This window comes from Protobothrops mucrosquamatus, unplaced genomic scaffold (genome assembly GCF_001527695.2).
Source record: "Protobothrops mucrosquamatus isolate PMUCROS unplaced genomic scaffold, P.Mucros_1.0 scaffold1390, whole genome shotgun sequence".
NCBI lineage: Eukaryota > Metazoa > Chordata > Lepidosauria > Squamata > Viperidae > Protobothrops > Protobothrops mucrosquamatus.
In genome coordinates, this window is record NW_015387577.1 from 282,494 (window position 1) to 303,734 (window position 21,241).

Sequence of the window (21,241 nt, forward strand, 5' to 3'; positions counted from 1 at the left end):
CTGCGCAGGGTGGCTCGCCCTGCCATCTGCCAGCAAAGACAAATCTGCCCTCCTTGTCTGCCCACATAAGCCAGCAGGGGCAGCCGAGGGGCCGCAAAGGCTGGCTGGTAGCACTGCCCACCCCTGGCTTGAGGAGGCAGCCTTGCTCCGGCCCATGCCCAGGAAGTGCCATCTCTCTACAGGGGCAGCTGGCCGCCCTCCCGGCCTCTCGTACGCCCTCTGCCAACACATGACGTGTTTCCCACAATCCCTTGTTCTTAAACAAAGACGGCGTCACAGAATCCGGAAACCCTTCAAGGGAGTTGGAGTAAATTCAGCCTTCTGCACCTGGGGGGGGGGGGAACCAAAGCCTTGAGGGAGGAGGGGCAGGGCCCCAAGTGCAAGCAGGCAGCAGTTGCTCTTCGAACAATTCTCCACCTGCAAAAGCTGGTTGTCCTCAGACGCAGGTTGGTTGCGGAAGCAGCAAAGGGCCAAGCCAGCCAGGCCAACATTCCTGGGTGGGGTGGTGGGGGATGGATGGGGCAGGCAGCCTCCCTTCCACGGTGGGGTGGGGGGGAGGTGGCAGCAGGACGGGTCTCAGAGCGGAGGTCCCAGTGGCAGGCAGCCCCCTGGGCTGAGGAGAGCAGCTGGCCCGGCCCAGCGTCCTTTAAGTCATCTGGTGTGGCGCTTCCAGCATCTCCATCAGGAAGGTGTCGATGGGCGTGTCCCCTATGAGCTTGAAGAAGAAGAGGTGCTCCAAGCACTTCAGGCCGATGGACCGGAGGGCGGGCAGGCGGAGCAGCAGCTTGGCAAACCTAGAAAAGAGGGAGGGGCGTCACAACAGAAGGAGACTTTTCAAGGGCCTCCCGCAAAATCGGCCTTCCTTCGCCCAGGCCTCCCGGAAGAAGGCCAGGCAGCTCTGGCGATTAATGGTTCTTTTCTTCATTCTATTGCTGGCTTTTTAATGTTAAAATCAGCTGCACTGGCCCCTCGGCCACCATTTTCCCATTGTGTGGTTCATCTGGCTCCTGTGGCTGGGAGCCAGTTGGGCCCCAATCCCAGTTTTAGCCTGTGGAATGACCCAGCCTGCCCGGTAAGCCACGATGTGGATGGTTGGTTTGGGCTTCCGGGTGTTCGCAGCCCTTCTATTCATGAACCTGGTGCCTGGCTCAGTGGGTGGCCCAAGTGCAGGACACGGGTTTGGCTTTGTGTCGATCGGCTAAGGGCCCTTGAATGACCAGGCAGAGCTGGCTGTGCAAACGACCGTCACCAGGGCGCATGAGAGACAGTGCGCCCTTCCCGGAACACCCTGGCCAAGCCCTTGGCCCCCAGTTTCCAGACCTCACTGCTGCTTCCTTTGATTCAGGAAATGCCACAACAAACACACAAGCACACGCAGAGAGAGACTGTGGGCTCCAGCAGCCCCTCTGGTGTTCTCAGTCCCTCCTTCCCCATTGCTCTTCCCTTCAGGCCCTCCACGAGGGGTCTGGGGTCCTCCCCAGGGTGCTCAAAGGGCTGAGGGCTGCTGCACTCCTGGCTACGGAGGGGGGGCGGGCAGAACGGGGAGGGCTGCATCCTGACTAGCATTTCCTTCAGATGCTGAGCTGGCAAGTAGAGCGGGCGGGAGGGCGCAGGGCCAGGAAAATCCAAACCCAGCCCCTACCAGTCTCTTCCCTCAAGCCCAAACGCTTCATATTTAAACTAAAACAGATGACAGATGTACAGAAACATTTTAACTATGAAACAACCAGCTTTTAAGAATCACTTGGCTGAAAGATAACAGGAAGACGGGGCGGGTGGGTGTTTCGGGAGGGGGCCGGGGTGGCTGCATCGATGGTCACATCCCCATAGAGTGGCCAGGGAAGAGCAAGGCGGAGGGGCCTGTGTTGGCTTGGCTGGCTTCCTTTGGCCCCGTCATGGGCAGGAGGGGCATCTCGCAAGAAAAGCAGCCACCAACAGCCCCACACACACACCTCCCCCTCCCCAGCAGCAAACACCTCAGGTCTGGCACCACAAGGCCCAGATGGGCCATAGCAAAACTGCTCCCAGGGAGGAGACTGACCCATTGCTGGGGGGGGGGATTTTTCCTTCTCTGTCTGTGCGCGTGGGGCTTCCCTCCCCAGCCACAAATTCCTTAGAGAAGCTGGGGGGGCCCAGTCGTGCTCCTGCCCTCCAGGGGGCTCGGAAGGCAAACCTCTCGGCCAGCGGAGTCAACCGTCTCTCAGCAGCCGCCTCCAGCTTGGGAGGCAGCCAGTCTGGAGAGCAGCAATGGGATCCTGGCCCCCGTCCAGCCTCAGTCGTTAATTACCATTAGGTTACTCTGATTTCATCATGCAGAGGAAATGGGAGGGGAGAATTCTGCTAAAAAAAAGACCACCCACGAAAGATGAACGTCTTGCAAGATTCAGGAAATTCCCGTGCCCTGCCCAGTTGATCCTGGAGGTGGTCAGAACGCGAGCCGAGAGGAATTCGGGGAGCTGATGCCAGACCAAGCAAGCGCTGGCCGTCCTCCTGCTCACAAGGTTATTTCGCACCCAGCTCTCTGCTTATGAGAAGGCTGTGCAAAGGGCACCCCAAGCGAGAAGAGACTCACCTCCCTGGCTGCTCAGGGTACTTCTGTTTGCAGTAGGCCTCCAGTGAGGCGTAGACCTTTTCCCGCAGTGCTTCAACCTCAGCAGGGTTAGAGAGGCCCTTTGAGTCTGCGAGAGAAGGAGGGAAGGGAAGGCTTAAAGCCTGAGACCGTTCAAGACCCCCCCAAGGAGGCCAGGGCCATTGAAGGGAACACAGGCTGTCTAGCGACCGGCACCGCAGCCGTAAGACACAACTCAGTCTCTGCTTTGAGATGACAGCAGCCCCAACGGGCACCGAAGACCAAGTTGATGCTGCCCAAGAGAGTTTTGTGAGTGGGAACCTGACATGAGAGCCAAGACGGGATCGCACGAGAGAACATCAAAATGATCTTGATGGAATCTGGTTCTACATCATCCCGTTCCTCTCCATGTTGCTCCACAATTAGTCAGGATTTCATAACCTGACAAATTCAGTTTCTCTCTCAGATGCTTCTTTCATTTATCTAATCTGACACTCTCATCTTACAAAAAGCTTTCTTCCCAAAGACCATCCAGTAGGATTTCCCCCCCCCCCAAAGCTTAAGAGGGCCCAAGGAGCTGAACGGTCAGGCTGTCTGCCAAACTGGTCCTTCTGCAGGTCTCCTGCTGTAATGGCCTGGTTTTGCAAAGTCCCCTGGCCTTAATGCGCTGTGACAGCACCTCTCCATGGAAGCTCCCGGAGGCTCTCGCTCTCTGAAGCTGAACCCAGAATAGCACTTGGATGATCAACGCAGAGGAAAGCCCTCAGCCTGGCATGCGGGCACGCCCAGCCACAGGGATGTGGAAGGCCCCTCTTCGAGAGAGGTTCCCTGCGCCCCTAAGTCTGACTGCAGGATCAAAAAGAAGCCCAAAGAGTCGGAATTAGGGCACCCCGGCAGGTGGGGGGCTTCCAGACTCAACTTGAAGCCCGCCAGCATTGGGGAGTCCTACTTCTCTTGCGCACTGACTCTGCTTTCCAACCCCTCTTGCTATTAGGAAGCTTCGCAGCTGGCCCCCTGTAATCTAATCGAGTGTCCTGCCCTGGGGAATGGTAGAGCAATCTGGGCCTCTTTCCACTGCAACATCCTTTTGGATATCAGGAGGCTGCTGTCCTTTCCCCCGTCCCAAGTCCTCACCCTGCGATGCCCCGGCTACTCAGCTCCTGCCCCCCGATCCTCCTTAAGACCCAGTTTCTGCTCCTACTACAGCTGACCATAACAGCACATGCACATTGCTGATGTTAATTAAGATTTTTACATCTCTTAAAAATGTAGATGCTTTGAAAGACTTCCAGGCTGCAGTAAAGGGGCTTCTGGGAAGAATGGCTCTTCTTCCTCCTCCTCCTCCTCCCGCTCTACCCCTCTACATTTTGGAGACTCATATTTGAAGGCTTCCTCTGAAGTGTGAGAGCTCAAAAGTCGGGGTCTCTACCTATTTTCCGTGTGTTGGTTTCTATTCTTTCCACTCTTAAGGAGTCAAGCGACCAACAGTGGATCAGCCTGTCTTTAGGCCCACTTGAGTAGGACCCCTGGTCTTTGAGAGGAACGGTTATTCACAGATGAAATCAGTTCAAGAATGGTCCTCTCACAACTTGCAATTTAAACTTTTTGAAAAAATTACAAACTTTAACCCTTATTTCTGCTTAGGTGCTTTACGGGGGGTGGGGACCCCAAACTCTCACCTTGCCTTCACAAGTGGTCCCTGACCTTGTGGTCATTTGTTCAGTCACCACTGGAAGTTATGATGATGCTGAAAAACTGGACTAATGACCTGTTGCAAGCCGTTGCAGTGCCCCCCCCATCACATGACCAAAATTTGGGCCTTTGGCAGCCTGCCTGCACTTACGACAGCTTGGGTGCCTCAACTGCCCCACCTCCTCCCGCCAATAGGCCCTTTTGGCCACCCTGCACTCTGCCCTGTGGGGCAGCAAGAGCCCCAGAACCGCGTGGCTCTTAGGCCGCCTGCCACGCCCTGGGAAGCCCCCGCCGTCCCAGCCAACCAGCCTTCCTTCCCCCGGCTGCCTTCTCCCCACACTCCCTGCGCCAGCCTTTCGCCTTTTGTGCCAGCTGCTGCAGCCAAAGCAGAAGCAGAGCCTCCCGAAGGCTGCCGGGCTTGATGAGGGCCGCAGAGTGTGCCAAAGCCGCGGGTAGGAATCCTTTGCCAGAGGAGCTGGTCCAAGGAGGAGACGGCAAGGGCGGTGAGGCACCTCTGCTTGGGCCACAACGGCCGGGCCCAACGGGCAAAAGGGCAGGCAGGGGACGGGGAGCAAAGGCAGCCGGGTGGGTGCTGGCCGGCTGAGGCTTCCCAGGACGTGGCAGGCAGCCCCGGAGCCATGCTGGCTGCCCTGTAAGCCAAAAGGCAGAAGTGGGGGGGGGAGACAGGCAGCGGGAGGCAGTGCCTTTCCTTACAGAGGCGGGGGGCCAGGAGGGATCGAGCCTGGAATGGCTTGGACTGGGTGGGCACTCACTTAATGACCTGCGATTCTCAGTTAACGACCACAATGGGGAGTGCCAGGATTGCTGTCTCGCTTTACGACCACACCAACTGATGATGGCAATGCCAGTTCCAGTTGTGGGTTCTTAGTCGAGGACTTCCTGTATCCGCCTTGAAGACGTGGGGCCACCAAGCTGCCCTTGGAAAGAACTGCTCAGATCTCCTTGTTCACGAACGCTCCTTTCCTCCCAGCAAGGAGAGAGTTGGAGCAAGGAAAGCCTGTCCTGCTGACAGAAGATGCCCAGCCACAGCGAAAAGGGCTGCCACCTTCTCCCTGCTCTGGCACCAGTTTTGCGTTGGGTGAAGGGCAGATGGCCAAAGGGTGGGTGGGTGGGTGGGGGAATCTTCCCTGTCCTTCCTTGCGGAGGAGGGAGCTCAGTTACCTGGGTTGAAGAGGACGATCGCTCGCAGGCACCCCAACTCGGTCTTGTCCATCTGCATGTCTCGCATCTTCGACACAAGTTCGGTCAATACCCTGCAGGTGCCACAAGAGAAGAGGAAGTGGCCTAGGTTGGCCTTGCTTTGAAGCCAACGGTCCTTCCCTGCCCCTTCTGCAGGGGGGCTGAGAGCATTTCGTGGACTCTCCGGCATCCCAAGGGCCGGTCGTGGTCTCGTCCTTCACCACAAAGGCCACGGCTGGGTCCCGGGCACAAGAGGGGAGCGGGCAAGGCCGTGGGTGCCCCTCCCACCAGCCGCTGCTCCTCACCTGTCAAAGATGGCCCCGACTCCCGCACTGTGGGCACTGTTCCTGTGGACGTGGAGGCCTGTGGCCAGGAGGATCCCGTCTTTGACCGCGATGGATCGGTGGGAGAAGGAGGCGATCAGCAACTCGTTCCAACCTGGGGAAAAGCAAGGGGGGAGGGGTGGAGAAGTCAGCCAAAGCCTTGCAGGGGGGGGGCATTGCGCCCCAGAGCTTCATTTCAGGAAGAAACTAATTATCTTGGCTCTGGGGCAGAAGGAAATTGAATAACAAGCCAGTCTCTACCTGAGATCCAATAGTGGGATAAAGAAGTAAATGCCCAGAAGGTCTGGGAGACCCATGGACGCCACCCTCGCCTTTCCCACAGTGGGAACAGCTCCCATCTGAAAGGGGACCAGGACACCAGTTTCTTTCTTCCCGCTCAATCGTTCAAGCAGAATTCTTTTCCGAGGCAGGCTGGGTGGCTCCACCCTGACGAACGGGGCTTTTGGGGAAGGGGAGTCTTGAAAGCAGCAGCCGATGGAGGGGGGTCTCTTTGCTGCTACTGCAAAGTCCACAAAAGGACCCTCAGACTGCCTGAGTTTTCCAATCAGCAATTCTGGCTGTGCGAAGGCTGCAATTCCCAGCCCAAGTAGCCGTCGCAACCGAGATAAACGGCAGGCAGGCAGGCAGGCAGGCAGGCAGAGGCCGAGGTGGCGGGGCTCAGGCCTAGCTTTCCAGATCACCCTAACTTTGACCTGCACCCTCCACACCTGTTGCCCTGTCCCCCGCAGCCAGCCCCCTTCCAGCTCCTTTGACTTGCTACAGCCAGTTTCCCCCCACATTTGGAGTCTAAAGGAAGTCGCTGGATCTGGGTCCTTCGCTCTCCGCCCCAGATATGTGTGCGGAGGAAATAAACAGCCCTTCGAGAGCAATAAACAACTTTTGGGAGAAGCTTCTGTGGTTGCAGCTCACAAGGATTTGAACTCCCCGAATGATTCCAGAGGTGCGAACTGGGACCTGCTTGCCAAGATGCCCCAGAGGAAGCGGTTGGGAAGCTTCAGCCACTTCAGCTCCTCAGCCTTTCTAGGAGGCTTCCCATATTCCCAGGTGGGAGGGGCTTTGCCTAAGGCTGCACTCTGCACGTGGGGCTGAATATCCCTCTCCTCCTCGGTACAGGCTGCTAGTATTAACCACCACAGTTCTTTTCCCTCTCTTGCTCCATCCTGATTACCACCCAAGCCCTCCTGGGCTTGCAGGATTGGGGGGATGGGGGAGAACAGGCAGGTGGTGAGCAGAACCATGGAGTTGGGAGGACTTTAGAGGCCATATAGTCCAACCTTCTGTTCAGTGCAGGATAAGAGTTTTGTAGGCGGTTGACATCCAGCCTCTATTTGAGTATCATCTTTGTTGCTCTTCTCTACACTCTTTCTAGAGTCTTGACCTCTTTTTTTCAATCGTGGTGACCAAAACTGGAATGCTGTGTCTAGGTTTGGCCCCCATGATGCAAAAAAGATGTCAAGACTCTAGAAAGAGTGCAGAGAAGAGCAACAAAGATGGAGGTTAAAGCATACGGTGAACGACTGCAGGATCTGGCTATGTCTAGTCTAACCAAGAGAAGGGCTGGGGTGTCGTGATACTCTTCCAGTACTTGAGGGGCTGTCACAGAGAAGAGGGGGTCCACCTGAGGGCAGGACAAAAAGTAATGGATGGAAGACCATTAAAAAGAGATTCAACTAGAACTAAGGAAACATTTCCTGCCAATGAGAACAATTAATCAGTGCAACAATTCAGAAGTTGTGGGTACACCATCACTGGAAGTTTTCAGGAAGAGACTGGACAGCCGCTTGTCTGGAATGGGACAGGGTTTCCCGCTTGGTTGGGCTAGAAGACCTCCAAAGTCCCTTCCAACTCTCCTTATTCTGTATTTTGTATCTCTGGTGAAGAAGAATTGGCTCCTTAGGTGGCACCATCAGGACATTCCTCCTCATGTCAGACTCCTTTGCTCTTGTTTGAGCCCCAGTCCTGGCCCTGCCATCTGGGGTAAGACTGCAGCTCCGGGCCGACTCGCTACTCACCGGCTCGGAGCAGGATGACCTGGTCGTCCAGTGGGAGCTCCGAGAAATGGGGGATCCGCTTGGCCCACTCCACCAGTGTGAAGAGCTGCTTGTCTGCCGCTTGGCAGATGTTGGTGACCGGGTCATTGGGCTGCCAAGAGAAGAGACCCCCCCCCCGTGGGGCGTCAGAGGGCCTGCCACTCTCCCCGTCCCCTGCAGGCCCCCTCCTTAGGCCAAAAGCCCCCTGCAGCCTCTCCTGCCCTGCGTGCACTGAAGGGGGCAGTTGGCAATCCCTTCTGCCCCTGAAATACAAGTGGGCAGGTTTGGAAACCTGGATTCTGCGAAGGGGCTGCCCTTCTCCTAATCTTCCTTGGTTGCTGCTGCTTTTGGGCTGCGGGGACATCCATTCCCCCCCCCAAGCACAGTCAGGGTGTCTTGGGGAGGTGAGATCCCCACGAGATAGTTCTTGCCAGCGTTTTGTCTTCCATTTCTCACACCTGGATCCTTTCAGCTTTGGCGAAGACGTTAAGGAGTGAGAAGGGTGCACATCCAGCCTGGCCTCCTGAAGGAGGGAGCAATGGAGGCCCTGGGGGAGGGGAGGCAGGAGTCTGGAGCTGAAGTGGCCCCCTCTGCCTCCAGGGCTGCAGTGCCATTCCCGTGCACAGAGGGACTCGGGGGCTGCTCTGAAGCCAGGCAGATGCCAAGGGGAGCAGGTCTGCATCTGAGGGGCTGGGAGTCAGAGAGAAGGAAGCAGAGCTGGAAGGAAAAGGGGCGAGAAGGATGTGCAGCTCCGACGGGAAACACCCCTGCCCCAAAGAAGCCCCTTTGGCGAAGTTCCCGGATACCAGGATCGAAGGCTGTGGCACCCAACCCCAACAGGAGGCCTCCGGTGGAGAAATTCACAAGCAGCGCTTAAGGCTCCCCTCTTCAGACCCCCCCCCCCCGTTCCTTCTCCCATCAGTGCTCTAAGCCAGTGGGCAGAGAGGGCACCCTGGGGAGCTGCGGCAGAGAGACCCGTGCAGCAGATCCCACTTCCCTGCCCTTCCTCATCTCTCAGCCGGAGAGTCTCCCAAGGCCCTTGCAAGGCAGCCCCCCCCCCCCCGTGTTAGCTAACCAGGCCAGCCAAGCGGTCCAAGGCCAGACTCTTCGGCCAGGGAGCCCAGAGCACCTCCAGACAAAGAGGCGATGCCATCGGAGGAGGGGGGAAAGCAAGAGACCTCCCCCCCTGCCGATGGGGGTCTCCAGCTGCAGTCTTCTCACGCTTTGTCCTCTAGGGTCTCTGAGGCCAGCACCCCTTGCCTCTCACTCCAGCCAGCTCTGGAGTCATTGGGGAAGGACCCACCATGCCCCCAGCAAGCCTTGGCACCGGGAGACCCCTTCACAAGGCGGCTGCCCAGGGGGAAATGGGTTGTTCTCCTGAGTCTACAAAATCAAGGGCAGCCCCTGGGGTACCAACCTCCCTGCGTGCAGAGGACCCGGCTGCCCCAGATTCCCTTCTCAGCACACCCACCCCGTCCTCAGGCGCTGCTTGACCAAGGAGCATCTCAGACTGAACGCCATGCCCTGCGGGGGCCACCCGTGGCTTCCCTCCCAGCCGGGCAGATGCCCGAACCTGACCAGGGGTCGCCTCCAAGGAGCAGCTGGGCCTTCTTTTGGTGCTGCTTCCTCTGCTCCATGGCCGTGCTCATCTCCCCTGGGGATTTTGAACCCAGGCAGCGGTCACGCCCAGGTGCCAGAGGGAAGCAACTGTTTTCTGTGCCTGGCCAACAGTCCTGGATGGCCCAGGAGAGTCACAGGCAGACTGGCGGTGGGCCAGGCTCCCTTTGGCAGGATTGGCGGGGAGTCTGTGGAAGGCGGAAAGCGCTTACTCCCCTACAACTCCTTTCTCACCCCAGAGAAACAAGGAGGAGGAGAAATTGGGGGAATTCTGCTGAATTCTCAGGGAAAGGCTGCTGGGTGAACAGCCTTTCTAGCATGTCTTGGGTCCTCTGGCCACCCTCTCGCTTCCTGGCTTCTTGCCCTCCATCCAGGGCAAACTGCCCCAACTGCTCCTGGGAGTGGGGAGTCCTGCCCAGAGACTCTGCAGGGTCACTCCGGCCCTGGAGAAATCTGGATCAGCCACCTCCGCATTCACTGCCTGTGACTTTGAGGGGGTTGTGGAAAGGCTGTTTGTGCTTCCTGGACACCCCAGAAGCTCCTTCTCAAACGCCCCTCTTCTCCGACGGGGCTGGAAGAGAATGGCTGGACCGTCCTGGCCATTCCTTCACCCCACCCAAAAAGGGAAGAAGGGAGAGGAGAGCTACGGCTATCTAAGGCCTTGTGGAAGGACATCATTTCCAGCAGGAAAGGAGGGTCTGGAGCCCTTGACCCAAGAGTTCCCACCTGGCCATCCAGGGACTAGACGGGCCGCTTGCTTACCGAATTAGGCGTCAGGCCCATGTTGGCTTCGATGTAGGTCTCCGTCTTGGGCTCCACCGCCAGTTCAGCTTCCAGGATCTTCTCCACCGGCATGTCCTCGTGAGCGCTGCTGGTGGATTCAACCTCATTCTCGTTGCGGTCTTTGCCTCGTTGCCGCTCCTCCTGGACAGCTGGAAGAGCCAAGGGGGGGGTCAATCCATTAGATTTGGATGCTGAAAGCTTTCGAGGCAGGGGGCTTGGAAATGAGGCGGACCATTGTGCTCTATGGGTGTGGGCAGCAATGTACAAGTAGTCCTCATTTAGTGACATAATTGGGACCAGCAACTCAGTCGTTAAACAAAGCAGCTGGCAAGTAAAAACACAGCTGCTGTGCTTACGATCTCCCTTTCCTTAATTCGGCTTTCCTGCAAAGTCAGCTTTACAGACTTGAAAAGGTCGCAAATGGGAGGACTGGTCATAAAAGTTATTTTTTCATCAGTATTGTAACAGCAAGCAGTTGCTGAATGAAGCAGTCACTAAACGAGGACTACGTGGTCTCATCTTTTTGTTTGGGGGGCAGGGATTGAAAGGGATAAAAATGATTATCTTGAGGCTTAGGGGAGTTTAAGGGGACATACAGCCTTAAAAACCTTTTGCCAGCCGAAACTGAGCTAATCTCCCCTGGGTTTTTGGGGGGGAGGGGGGGTTGTATGGTTTTAAGTGGGACCTTAACCCCCTGCAAGGCTTCACGTGCCCATTTCACCCAGAAGCTCCCCATGTGCACAACCCGGCTGGACTGAAAAACCCGGCTCGGCCTCGTGGCCCTCAGGCAGGACAGGGAGACAAAAAGTGGCCCCCAAGCCTGGGAACTGCCCTCCCATTTTGGCGAGTGGCCTGAGGACACCCGGCGTCACCCAGGGGCAGGACCCACCTCTCCTGGGCGAGGCCCCGCTTGGCCCCTGTGGTGCTGGCCCTAGGGGAGCCCTGACTTTGTCCAGGCCTGGACTGCTTGACCCTGCCGGTGCTCAGCCCCAGGAGCCCAGTTTGATGGCGGCTCAAAGCATTGTGAAGCCGTGCTCTGTTTCCATTCAGAATGAGTGGGTTTGCTCCTGATGGAGGCGGAGGCGGAGGAGGAGGCGGAGGAGGCGCCCACTGACCCTCCAGAAGCAGTGAAGGCGGGAGATTTGCCCTGGCTGAGCTCCTGCCTTTGGCTGTCAGTTTAGCTCATTAAAATATACAGTCACAGACCAAACACACTGAAGCCCAACAGTACATCACACAGCAGCCAATAAAACCTATTCAACCATACACTAGACACACCACCGGGGAAGCAATTAGCTCCAAAGGCTTCTAACTGTCATAGCAATGGTGCAAAATTTGGCTACCGTACAACTCTAAAGACTTGCTGATCTTGGTGCTTTAGTTGGCAGCCCACAGTTGCCCTGCAAAGCGGCCTGAACAGCTGTACCCAGAGGGACGACTGACTAACCCATCCATCCGGCGCCTTCCTTTCCAGGAGCTCAGGTCCCTTCCGGTCGTGGCCAAGGGCTGCCCTAGGAGATCCGAGGAGGGCTGCTTCCCGCCTCCCCTGGACTCCACCTATGCACACTGATGCAGCCGAAACCCAGCTGGCTTTCGGATGGACCTTCTTCTCGGTAACAAGGCAAACCACCGTTCTTTGCTTCCACCCTGACTCTGCCCTCCCCTCAAATTACTTGACTAAATCTGGTTCCTTCGTACCAAGACATTCACTGAGGCTTGTTTGGGTATTATTTCTTCTGGCATTTGCTGGCATGTCCAGAATCTGGAACGGGATGGCAGACTGACACCCTGGTGAGAAATGGGATGGAATTTCCCCTTCCTGGAATTACTTCTTTTCTTTAAGGGGCCAGCAGGGAAGGGGACCAACGTCTGCCCACCTGGTGGGGGGGTTGACCAGGCTTTCGCTCTTGGCTCCTGCAGCTCCTGGGAAGAGGAAATGCACCACAGGGCAGCTCAGCCACACTTAGCCAGCCCCGCAGTCCCAAAGGGCAAAAGGGCAAAAGGGTCCGGAGCCCTCTGCGCACACGTATGGGGAGGGCACCCCCAGCCCTCGGGGGTCAGTGCTTGAGAGAGATGGTAGGGGCTCCCAATCTGGAAGGAGGTCCAGACATTGATTCTGCTGCTGGGAGGCCCAGTGCAACACCGTAAGAAGATCTGTTCCTCGGCTTCGCTTTTCATTTGCTCTGCTCTGCATTCCTCTCTCTAAAGCAGACCACAAGACCCCAACAGGCAGCTCCAGGGTGAAAAGACAGCACTTTCCCCTCCTCCTGTTTTCAGCCACCATCCGACAAAGACAAACACAAACTTGCTCTCAGTCCCCTGAATTGGCCAAACTCTGCAGCACCCAGTTTTGCTGCCCACTCTTGCACTGCTGCCGGTGCCTTTCTTGGTGCCACCCATTCCTTGTTGGCCCTTCTGCCCCCCCCCCTTCTGAATGCCCACCGTTTCCTTCGTGGGACCTATTCTGTGTGTGTGACACTCACTGCCAAGACACAAGGAAGACCTAAAGCCCAGCCCAGAACTTCACACCCACCCACGTCTTTGGGGAAACTGCTGCCAGGGACGCTGCTGCCGAAGATTTCAGGGTGGGTCACATGGTGGCCTGCCTGCCCACCAGCTGCCTCCCAGGACACCAAGTAAGAAAGGCTTCAGCAGAAATGAAGAGGAGGAGAGGCTGCCCACCACCTGTTCCCAGCCCCGCTGTAATGCTGAGCTACACTGCCTTTGCACATGGAGGCTTTAGTTAAGGCAAAACCCACAGAACACCTGCCTGTTTATTCTCAGGAACTGCAGACCCACTCCTGTCAGGTTAACGATGTGAATGCAACCATCGCTGATGCCACCCTTCCCAAATCCTCAGGGCTGCCACAGAACAGTTCACTATTTAATAAAGGGAGCTGTTAAGTACTGCATTCGTTGTGACACCTCGGGCATTGCACGGTGTGGTGTGGAAACTGCTAAGGGCCCCGTGAACCAAGAACGTCTACCCGAATCCTCCCACGTCAGCACCCTGTTGCATTAGCAACGCAAGTGCTGCTCAAAGGATCCTCCACCCAGCATCTGCCTTGGAGAAAATGGCCAGAGTGGTGGCTAATGCAGATTCTGAGCCACAACCCCTTCCTCGGCCTGCCTGAATCTTAGCCCACAGCCTGCTGCCTTGAGTCCTTCTGACTGTCTCGAGTGCATTAAAGCTCACGTGGTGCAATGTGGAACTGGCCCTGCAAGGAGGCACATTCCAGCCCACCACAAGCCACAGCCACAAGCCACAGCTTCTTGGCCCTGATGCGTCCCTGGGCAGGGCAGTCTGCACCGAGGGCCTGCCTCTTCTTGGCCCTGCAGCTCCTCTGGGATTTGGCCCTCCATCCGGGGAGTCTCTCTGGCATTTCTTTCCTTTCCCTGCCAGGGAATCTGCCCCCACGGAGGGAGAAGGACTCGGCCGATTCTGGGAGGACTCGGCCTCTCCAGGTCACCCTCTGGAGACACCAAGAGATTTGCTGTTTAACAGCTGGTCTAGTAAGATTGAAATGGGAGTACCTGGTTGCTCCTGCCTTCCAGGGAGTCTTGTGGGTCGGGATGGATGGTGCTCCATCCCTGCAATAGAGTAGAGATTTGGAAATGAAACATCATTAGAAGAAAGGCAGCTATCGCTGCGATGCATGTTTCAGTCATTAAACTGCTGCTCTTGACTGTGGCAGCACCACCCAAAGACATGGCACGTGTACATTTTCCCAGAGAGAAAGTCGGGGCGGGGGGGCATTTCTGGCCCACTTTTTATAAGGTGGTCTTCTTCCTTACTCCTCTCAGATGAAATCTTTGCGGCCGTAGGGCGACTGGTCCCCCCAAGCCCCCTTTTCTCTCTCTCTCTCTCTCTGTCCTATCTACAGGCAGGCTTCCGTCCTTCCGAGGTGGGTAAAATGAGGACCCAGACTGTTGGGGGCAGCATGCTGACTCTGTATACCGCTTAGAGAGGGCTGCAAAGCACTGTGTGAAGGGGTCTATAAGTGCTAGTGCTATTTTGTTCCCTGGCGAATATTCCAGGGAGCCGGCCTGGGCTGAGGAGAAGCTGCAAACACATTCAAGGAATGCTGGTGGGTTTCTGGGCTTAGCCTTTCTTAGGATGGGGTGGGGGAAGGGGCTAAGCGCCTCTGGCCACAGCCCCCTGCCCCTCCCAAGCCAAAAGGAAACATTCCTGGGAAAATAAGGTGGGCATCCTGTCACGGTGCTGGAGCAGGACAACTCCCAGGGAACACAGGAGGCAGCCTGGGGGTTTCCTGCACCTGTCCTAGTTTCAGATCAAATAAAACTCATTTTTCCAGGATAGGGGCCAGCTTGGGCCCAGGCAAAGAAAGGAACACAGTTGATGGATGGCCTTTGTCAGCCCTGCCTCAGCTTGGACTCCACAGGATCCCCCTCCCATCAGGTTCCCAGAGTTTATGGCGGATTGGCACAGAAAGAGCCTCTCAAAGCGTAGTAGCAGAGCACTGAGATGGCGCCTGACAGCCTTCACGTCTGGCAGGAGACTTCTGCCCCCCCCCAGAGGGCAGCGCCTGGCATAAAGAGCAGACCCCCACCCCGCATCCCATCCCAGTATTTCTTCTCATGGTGCACAGCATGCCATGGGTCACGTCAAACTCATTCCTAGAACAGGACTGCGCTCTTAGTTCTGTACGCCTGGCGGGTGCATCTCTGCAGCCTGCCTGCCTGCCTGCTTTTAAACCCAGGGCATTTCTGGTTCTTTCTGAGTTCTCAGATTGAGAAACTCAGCCTCTCTGTGGATTCTCTGTTTCACAAATGTCTACCACATGGAAGCCACAACCATTTCCTGGACTGGGAACGTGTGTGGCTGTCCTCTGCAGAGCAAAGTCTACGTTCACCGTTCACACACATTCCGGAGGAGAAGAATCGGCCTTCTCAGCTCAGCTCCCGATCTTTCTGCAGTGGGCTTCCTCGATTAGGTACTGATAAGAATATTTAATGTTTTGGGGTTGAGGCAGGCCCTTACAATTCTGAGAAAGGCTCTGATAGTTAATCAAGGTCAGAAATTGTATACTAGGGAAACTAAGAACTTTTTTGCCTGGCTAAATCGAATCAAGAGAAGGCACTTTTTTCTGTTATTTTCTCATGGTTGTCCGCAACTTACGACTGCTCATTTATTCTCTGTCTGCAGTTACAAGACCCTCAAGAACAGGTGGCTCATGGCCCCTAAAGCACTTCCGGCCATCGTAAAACACTTTGCCATCCCGTCATATGACTGCACTTCAAGTGCTTGGCAAACTATTCTGATTTACAACCCAAGTGCCCTGCAATCGATCACGTGATCGCCATTTGCAGTTTTCTCTGCTGGCTTCCCCAGTCGATGAAGAAGCCTGCAGGAAAGGAAAGGTTGCAAGCGGGGGGGGGGATTGGATTCAAGGCCTGTTCTTGCAGCACCGGGGTGTGTGTTTCCCCTCTGCTCCACGCAGGGAGAGAAAACCCACCCTGCCCTGAGAGAACGGGCCTCAAATCTGGTGACAATGCTAGTAAATGCCATCCTCAGAACGTTGGCATTTGCTACGTTTCCCCCACTGGAGGGGCAGAAATGCTGGCACTCGCTAGTGTTTTCCCCTCTGGGATGGAAAAAGCTAGCAAACGGCAGCATTCTCAAAGGCATCCATTAGTGTTTTTCTCATCGGAGGGGACAATGCCAGCCAATGCCAGCCAATGCCAGTATTCTGAGCTTCCAGAACGATGGCATTCGCTAGCATTTTTGCCACATTTGAGGTCCGTTCCTCCAGCTTGCCAAGGGATTTGTCATTCTTTTCTGGATCCCCTCCCGGCCTCTCCACTGAGGGCTGATTGTGCTGGGTCCTGGGTTCCTTCTGCCCCGGTCACCCCTGGGTGCTTGTAGAAGGGCAGAAACCAGAGACAGGCAAAGCAGGGGAAGCTGCCAAGGAAGGGCAGAAGAAGGGTGGCAACGGCTTCGAAACCTCGTGCCCAGAAGCCACAGCAGTTCTCAGATGCTGTTCAGGAGAGCAAGATGAGCTTCTGAGATACGTTGAGCTCAGAAGAGAAAGAATCAGATACTGGTGTGTCAGATACTCAGGGAAGGCAGCCAAAGAACAACAAATAACAAGTCAGGAATCCTCAGCTCAGGGCGGGGAGAGCGGGCAGTCTCCTCTGAGGAGAGGATAAGTGCTCCCCTGAGAAATTAAGAAGGGTGGGTGGAAGGAACAGGATCCCAGCTGAGGCATCTCAGGGACCTGATCAGGGAGGGTCCCTTGACCTCCCGTGAGTTCAGATCACCAGGGCTCAAGACAGAGTACAGAACAGTTCATAGGCAATTTCTGGAAGCCCCACAGAACATAAAGCCTCAGATCCTAGAAGGGAACGAGCCCCTCTTCCCATCCGGCCACAGAATCCGGAGAAACGCAAACCATCACTCTGGCCTCAACAAGTTTGGAGAGCAGCAGTGAGGATGGCAGGAACTAGAAGACAAGAAGGGAAGGGAGCAGAATACATCTCACCTTGAGAAAAGGTGTCTTAAAGAGGAGACAGCCCTTTTAAATATGGCCACTGGTGGAGATGCGCAGGCACAATAGTGGCAATCGCCACATCTTCTGTGGAGGCACGTGGCTTCCCTGGAGAACTGTCCAAGGGACACTTTTTGAGCAGATGACCATGACTTTTGTGATTCTGGCTGATGCCCAGATGGCATCGGAGCCCAACTGTGAGCAATCTGGGTGCTGCTTCACACACAGCTTGGGCCGGGACCCATTCCTACCGAGTCCATCACACAGTCCAACAATGGGGAAGCTTCTAGAATCTGTTTATGCTACTACCTGTAGGCTGGGTTCCTGTCTGGATTGGCTATAAAGGCTCATTAAAAGCTTTGCCCACAAACATTAATGCTCTTGGCAGCAGAGTTTCCTGCCCCAATTCAAACAGGCCCGATATCCCACACTTAGCCAGGCTGGCGGAGAAGGCGACTGCTCAGAAATTCCATTGTCCTCACCCTTTTCAACCTGGGTCTAGACCTGCATATGGCCCAGGTGGGGTCACACCACCCCTGCAGAGTGCCAGGTGGCAGCCTGGGGCACCTCCTGGTCCTGCAGAATCCTGGACAGGTGCCAAGAGAGCCCAGAGCAGCTTTGACTGAGAAACCGCCTGGCTCCCACCTGGAGGAGAAAGAGCCAGTTTTGGTAACTCAGGCACCAGCCAGCAGAAGACCGTGGGGAGTGGAGGCTCAGCCCATCTGGCGAGTCCTCGTGTGCCTGCAGTCGTCCTTCTCCGGTGCCTTCCGCTCTCCCTGGGCAGCCTCGGCCTGCAACAAGTTGCTTCTTTGCTAGCCGTGGGGAGGATGCCCAGAGCACAGCTATTTCTCCAAGCCTCTTAACTACATAACATTTAACTGATTTAAAACCCAGAGCTTCATTGTTTTAAACTTTGCCGTAATTGTACCTCTGATGTTCTAACGAGATGGCTGCAAGCCATTAAAAGAAGTTGGTGGCTTACAACTGCTTAAATAACTCATTAAAATAAACCCCAGAAGGTCTGTCAAACAAGGGGAGGTCAAGAGCGCTTCTCCGCATGCACCCCCACCCCATCCTGAATGGCCAGGGCTGCTTGGCCGCAGGGCAGAGACCCCCGGAGGGTGGGTTCAGAGGGAGCTGGCAGCCCTCAGTGTGCATGGGGTGGCACCTGAGGTTGCATTCCTTTCCCGGAAGAGGTCCGGGCACTGCCCATGGCCCCAGAGGTCAGCCCAAAGCCGGAAGGGCTGACCTGCTCCCTGCATCTCCTTCCAAACCAAGGGGAAGGAGGCAAGGGAGACCCCCACCCATCCAATCTTCCACCCCTCCATAGGGGCATTATGATCAACCACCACCCCCCCACATGTACAAGTTTTGTTTTTGAACAATTGGCTGCATTTTTATTTACCATTATTTCTACTTCTTGTGAGACACCTTTATTAATCTGAAAAGAGGGAAATGAAAAATGGCTCTCAAGAATAGCTTGCTTACCAGACAGTTTTATTTTCCCGAGTCTGGTGCAGGTAAGGAAGGGTCCTATCCAGATGGAACCTCCACTTGCAGAGGTAGACTATCTTGAAGAGGAGGAGTTGCCAGAGAACGGCAGAGGCATTTCTCTCCTATCCTGCCTGGGATGTCTCTTGCTTCTGGGGTCTTTGGTCCAGAAGTAAAGCCAGACTGCACCCCCTCCACCTGCAGATGATCGGCCCACACCTCCAAGGCAGGGACCGCCAGGGCTTGTCCCCACAAGCAGCCTGAGCGGCTACCCCAAAGGCTGCCAGAGGTCCCAGAGAAGCCGTCTCGCCCCAATTCCAGTTCTCCCTTGGGATTCACTGGCTTGGGAGAGCACCCAGAGGTATCCCTCTAGTGGACCTGGCAGTTGTGCTGAGCACCTTCTACAGAGCCAGCCACAGGGCAGAGTTTGCTGAAAAGGAAAGTATATACAGATAGAGAGCAAACCCCCCTCCCTTCTAGCACTGATGATGTTACCTAGTTGGGTCACGAAATGTCTGTAAGAAAACAACCAAGCTCAGAGAGCACCAAGGACCCCCCACTGCTCATCCAATTGGCGAAAAGCCCTGTAGGGCCTGCAGACATGGCTGCTTTGTCCTGCAATGACCAGCAGGAATGACCTTGAGGAAGAGCCGCTACCAAGACGATGGTCAGATAAAAGAAATCCGAGTCCTGGGCAGAAACGCAATCTGAGAGAGCGTCTGAGAGGAGACCCTCCCTGGTTCTCAGGAGCATAAAGGGAGCGAAGGGGAGGCACATTCAGAGTTGTAAGATTCTGCTATTGCACCCTTACCATAAGAGTGGTATTAGCATGCTGACTTTGTTTCCTAATCTTGTCTACCTTGAAGGGCTGACATGTCTAGTCTACATCTGGCAGGCAGCTGGCTTAATCCCCCCCCCCATCTGAATGCTCTCCTTGGGAATTCCCACCCCTGCACCCCAGTCAGAAATTCTGGAAGAGGCCACAGAGAGAGGAGGAATGTCCCACAGGGAGGGGGGGAAAGGCACGCGCTGCAGGAAGCCGGAGCATCCCAAGACCAGGAGAGATGCATGGCTGGGGAAGGGGCTTCACCGGCCGAGGGTGCAACCAGGCCCAGCCTTCTTCTCAGCCTAGACAAGGGAGCTGCTTCCTGGTGGCTTTCAAGGACGTGAAGAGGAGAAGGGACGGTGCCAAAGTTGCTTTCTGGGAATTCCAAAACTATGAAATCCACTTCATCACATATATAAAAAAGCCTGTATAACCCTAGTCCTTATGATCACATCCAAATATTTCAAAGAGAATGGGAGGGACACCAAAACGCAATGTCTTGTGGTCACGGGATGGACACTGATGCAAAATGAAATCATGGAAAAATGTAGAGATGTGAGGAATAAAAGAAGGGATGCGAACTGATTTGCACTGAGCAGGCAGTGCTCCTGCTTAACGAAAACTCTGCTTACTCCTGTCCTCCTTTTCTGAGCGTGCAGGGCTCCTTGCCTGTCCTGGGTCAGGCACTGCAGTTCTCAGCCCGGACTCCCCTCCATCATACCACACCAGAATGAAGCAGCCACCAAGGACACCTAGCCTGGGAGCGGAGTGAGAAATTGCACCGAGACGCGCCAAACATCCAAGTGGTTCCTAAAACATCTGAGCAGCTTCCTAGTGGACACTTGGACACCGATGAAAGAGACAAAGGGAGGAGGGCCACGGAAAGGGGGAAAGTGTAACCTTTGTGCGGGAATATTCAGACCTAGCCTTGCTTTCACTGCAACCACTAATCCTTAGTAAAAGAACCGATCACTTCAACCCAATGGAGTAGAGGGTCTTTCTTGCGTAGGGATCTGAGTGGGGCAGGCCTGACATTTATATCAAACAGCACATAAACAAGGTACAAGGCAATGTCTAAAAAAGGGGGGGGACTGATTCTGCACTGTCAATGGATAAATGTGAAAACAATATAACTGTCCAGTTGAGAGGAAGTTGGTCTACTCTAGATGACCTTCAAATCACCTTCTAGCCCTTCCATTCTATGATTCCTTGACCACCACAAGGGGCAGCCTTCCAAATTAGGACTGCTCCTCCATGGTCCTAGCGCTCCCTGGCCTCACCTTCCCTCTTCATGCCCATCGCCAGGCACTTCTGGTAGCGGCAATACTGGCACCGGTTCCGCTGGCGCTTGTCGATCAGGCAGTCCTTGTTGTCCCGGCAGGTGTAGGTCAGGTCCTTTCGCACCGTCCGTTTGAAGAAGCCTTTGCAGCCCTCGCAGCTGTATACCCCGTAATGCTTGCCTGGGGGTGGGGGGAGGAGACAGACGGGGCTGGTAGGGAAGGAAGGAGGTCCCGCTTGGCACCGGGACCCAGTGGGAAGGGGAAGCGGGACAGGCAGGGCAGGGCAAGTGGGAGGGAGGGCTGCCTCCAAGAGATGTTTCCCTTCAGCATCTGGCTGGCCGTCTGGCGCAGGGATGGCAAGTGCCAGCCTGTTCCTTTTTCAGAGGAGCCCTCTCGCCACCCAGGGAGGCACTCGGTCAGAGGTTATGGGGACAGGAGCGATGCCCACGCAGAACGAAGGCACCAACCCCAGGGGGTGGGGAGAAGGGAGAGATTCAGCTGCCCAGCTTGACATCCCCCCCGTCCCGCCAGGCAGGGAGAGCCCACCTGCTGTCTGCTTGGGGGCTTTCATGCTGGAGGGAGGAGAGCCCTTGGCTAGTCACACCCACTAGTGGAAAATGCCCTCCCTGCCAAGCGGGCCGATGAAGACTAACTGGGAGCAGAGACCTTGGCAGGGCAGTGATGCCAGCTAGAAACAGAGCAAGGTTGGCATTACCTGAGGAGCGGTCTCCACAGATGGCACAGATGTGCTTGGTGAAGGCGGGCATGATGGAGGAGGGGTGCATTGGCACTTTGAGAACCCCGTTGATGCCCAGGGGGGGCTTGATGTCTTCTGTGCTGCTCACGGGGTTCAGGGGGGAGTTGAGCTGGGAGGAAAAGGGGGCAAGAAAAGGAGGCCGT

General features: G+C 55.7%; 1 protein-coding gene across 1 annotated transcript in view; it reads right to left on the reverse strand.

Annotated features, from left to right (window-relative positions):
• Positions 1-646: 646 nt before the first annotated feature.
• The window catches only part of LOC107292619 (retinoic acid receptor RXR-alpha), a 28,442-nt gene continuing 7,847 nt past the window's right edge, over positions 647-21,241 (reverse strand). Inside the window, exons 2-9 of the mRNA XM_015821729.1 lie at positions 21,057-21,207; positions 20,342-20,521; positions 10,215-10,384; positions 7,818-7,947; positions 5,767-5,899; positions 5,444-5,535; positions 2,573-2,678; positions 647-794 (exon numbers count right to left, since the gene is read on the reverse strand). Of these exons, the coding sequence (XP_015677215.1) occupies positions 647-794; positions 2,573-2,678; positions 5,444-5,535; positions 5,767-5,899; positions 7,818-7,947; positions 10,215-10,384; positions 20,342-20,521; positions 21,057-21,207 (1,110 nt within the window). The remainder of the gene's footprint in view (positions 795-2,572; positions 2,679-5,443; positions 5,536-5,766; positions 5,900-7,817; positions 7,948-10,214; positions 10,385-20,341; positions 20,522-21,056; positions 21,208-21,241) is intronic.